The sequence below is a fragment of the Dendrobates tinctorius genome, unplaced genomic scaffold (assembly GCF_039654945.1).
Source record: "Dendrobates tinctorius isolate UK_male_01 unplaced genomic scaffold, ASM3965494v1 ptg000095l, whole genome shotgun sequence".
NCBI classification, from domain to species: domain Eukaryota; kingdom Metazoa; phylum Chordata; class Amphibia; order Anura; family Dendrobatidae; genus Dendrobates; species Dendrobates tinctorius.
Window position 1 is genome coordinate 760,279 of NW_027361763.1, and position 1,266 is coordinate 761,544.

General features: G+C 43.8%; 1 gene segment (V, D, J or C); it reads right to left on the minus strand.

Moving 5' to 3' along the window:
- Positions 1–534: 534 nt before the first annotated feature.
- On the minus strand, positions 535–1,018 carry LOC141098798 (immunoglobulin kappa variable 3-15-like). The segment is given in 2 exon segments: positions 535–842; positions 970–1,018. Coding segments are annotated over 2 exon segments (357 nt in total).
- Between the last annotated feature and the right edge of the window lie 248 nt (positions 1,019–1,266).

Here is a 1,266-nt window from a genome sequence, read left to right on the forward strand (position 1 = left end):
GTATTAATCCCAGTTACAGACGTCTCATCGTTCTCTCCTTATATTGCTCTGTTATATATTTAGGATAGAAAGTTCAGTAAAAACAGGAACAATTCTCATGTTTCCTGATGTTTGCAGATGGACGCTGTTCACATGCTGCACAATAAAGCGTCATCTTCATTCTGTGGATCAGCGCGATTACAGCAACAGCAAATGTAGAGATTCTGATTTGTGATTATTACTTTTATATCATAAAATCACTGAGTGTAAAGTAGGAGAAGCTGTTTCTCATCAGCTCGCTCCGCTGTCCGGCCACATTCAGAGTTTCTCCTCCGGTGCAGATGTTCCTATAGTCTGTAATCATTATGTCAGCGCTGGTTTATACCTGACTGGTTTATACAATGATCTGTACAGAAAGAATCTATTCCCAGAGGAAGAAGAGAAGACAGAAATCATCACTGAGCGCTCTGCTAATTCTCTGCCCCTTCCTCTACACAACATTGTAATACAGCGACATCATGGGGGATGAGGAGGAGGTTTTTGTACGGCTCTGTATCACTGTGTGAGAGGAGTGCTCTGATACTGCTGACAGTAATAATCTGCTGCATCGTCCTCTGTGGCTCCTCGGACTGTAAGAGTGAAAGCAGTTCCAGATCCAGATCCAGTGAACCGGTCTGGGACTCCTGTATATCGGGTGGTTGCAGCATAGATAAGAAGCTTTGGTCGTTCTCCTGATTTCTGTTGGTACCAGGCTAAATAGTTGCTTATACCAGCACTGGCCGTACATGAGATGGTGACTGTATCTCCGGGGGACACAGAGATATAATCTGGAGTCTGGGTCATCACAATCTCTCCAGAGGATCCTAAGGATTAGAAGAGACAGATTCATTACTGATAAATGTCAGGATCTTCCTAGAAATCCTGATCTGATGAGGGATCCACTGTAGAGATTTCTCTACACACAATCATGGAAGGATCCGAATCTCTCACCCTGAATAGAGATGAAGATCACAGCCAGCAGATAACTGCGAGAAACCATCCTGATGTGTCTGGAGCGTCAGAGAGAAACTATAAGATGAGACAATCTGTACAATGAGATCTATATAGAGAGTGACGGGGGACACAGGAGACCCCCAGAGACTGTGTATGGAAATACTGGGGACATGTAAATTCTGTGGTTATAATGTGACGGTTACTGGTGTGTAATAGAGACCGGAGCTCGGCGGCGTCTCCTCCTAGAGGAGAATTAATGTCACTTGTATTATGTGTAAAGACTCATTTCTTGTA